We start from the raw sequence: 1,063 nt of genomic DNA on the forward strand, positions 1-1,063 counted from the left end.
CAAGAGAGAGGGTGTGGCTTTACAGAACAAAAAGTATGGAAGCTTGGTTTTAACTGGTGTTAGAGATCAGGCAAAGAGGAACTGCAGCGGTGCTCACCTGGCCACTCTGTTCTTTAGGGAGACGATGTTGCTGGCACAGCTGTCGACACCCGCAGCCTGACCATCCCCCGGGGTGCATGCTGTTGCGGCCAGGCGCAAACTACGGCGGGACATCCGTGGAGAATCAAATACAGGGTCCAATTTGTGCTCAGTCTCAAAATCCAGAGCATCCGAAGAATAACTGGAACTAGAAGGAAAAAACTCGTCAGAGATAAGCCCCCATTCCGAAACAAAATGAACAAATAATAAACCGAAAGTGCAACACATTGTGAATTTTCAAGAGCAACTATGACTATGTGATAACTTCGCTCTAAAGCAAATGTATAGTGGCACAGAGATCAGCCAACATCAGCTCCCAACATCTGCCCCAGCCACTCTTGCTTCACATCAGATGAAGGACAGCACACTTCCCAGATGCTGAGGTACAGAGTCTACAACTCACCCTAAGAACTGCCTGAGGGCATGTCCCCACTTGATATAAACACATCAGAGCATATCTTCTAGTAAACACGATGCAGATACGCAGTTAGGACATGAGATTTAATCCAATACACCAGCGCATTTTAGAACGAATCCACGTAGGAGAGGAAACCAAGTGACCGAGCCATCAACACTCCCCTTCTAAACTTAGAATTTGTCTAAACCCACACCTTGAGACAAATTCAAAAACTGCTTTGAGCCTGTGACCAAAAAAGTCACTTCCAAAGCCTTCCATATAATTATTCAATTAATTTAGCTGAATAAACAGATGAGCCAGGCAAGGTGGTTGACATCTGCAATCCTAGCCCTTTGGGAGGCCTAGGCAGGAGGATGGCTGCAGTGAGCTATGACTGCACCCCTGCACTCCAGCCTGGGCAACAGAGCAAGACCCTGTCACGTTCATGACCAACAGTAAGTTAATACAAACTGCTTCAAGTCTCCACACGCAATTAAAGAAAGAGGTTCTTCTTTTACTTAGAGGTTG

The 1,063-nt window shown here is 46.2% G+C and overlaps 1 protein-coding gene across 20 annotated transcripts in view; it reads right to left on the reverse strand.

The window, feature by feature from the left end:
• The window catches only part of SUN1 (Sad1 and UNC84 domain containing 1), a 59,458-nt gene that overhangs the window by 35,579 nt on the left and 22,816 nt on the right, over positions 1-1,063 (reverse strand). For all 20 annotated transcript variants that reach the window (XM_017508262.2, XM_017508261.2, XM_037731259.1 and 17 more), the window contains one exon: positions 98-286. In XM_017508262.2, coding sequence (XP_017363751.1) covers positions 98-286 — 189 coding nt within the window. The remainder of the gene's footprint in view (positions 1-97; positions 287-1,063) is intronic.

The sequence above is a fragment of the Cebus imitator genome, unplaced genomic scaffold (genome assembly GCF_001604975.1).
Source record: "Cebus imitator isolate Cc_AM_T3 unplaced genomic scaffold, Cebus_imitator-1.0 Scaffold388, whole genome shotgun sequence".
In the NCBI taxonomy this organism is placed as follows: domain Eukaryota; kingdom Metazoa; phylum Chordata; class Mammalia; order Primates; family Cebidae; genus Cebus; species Cebus imitator.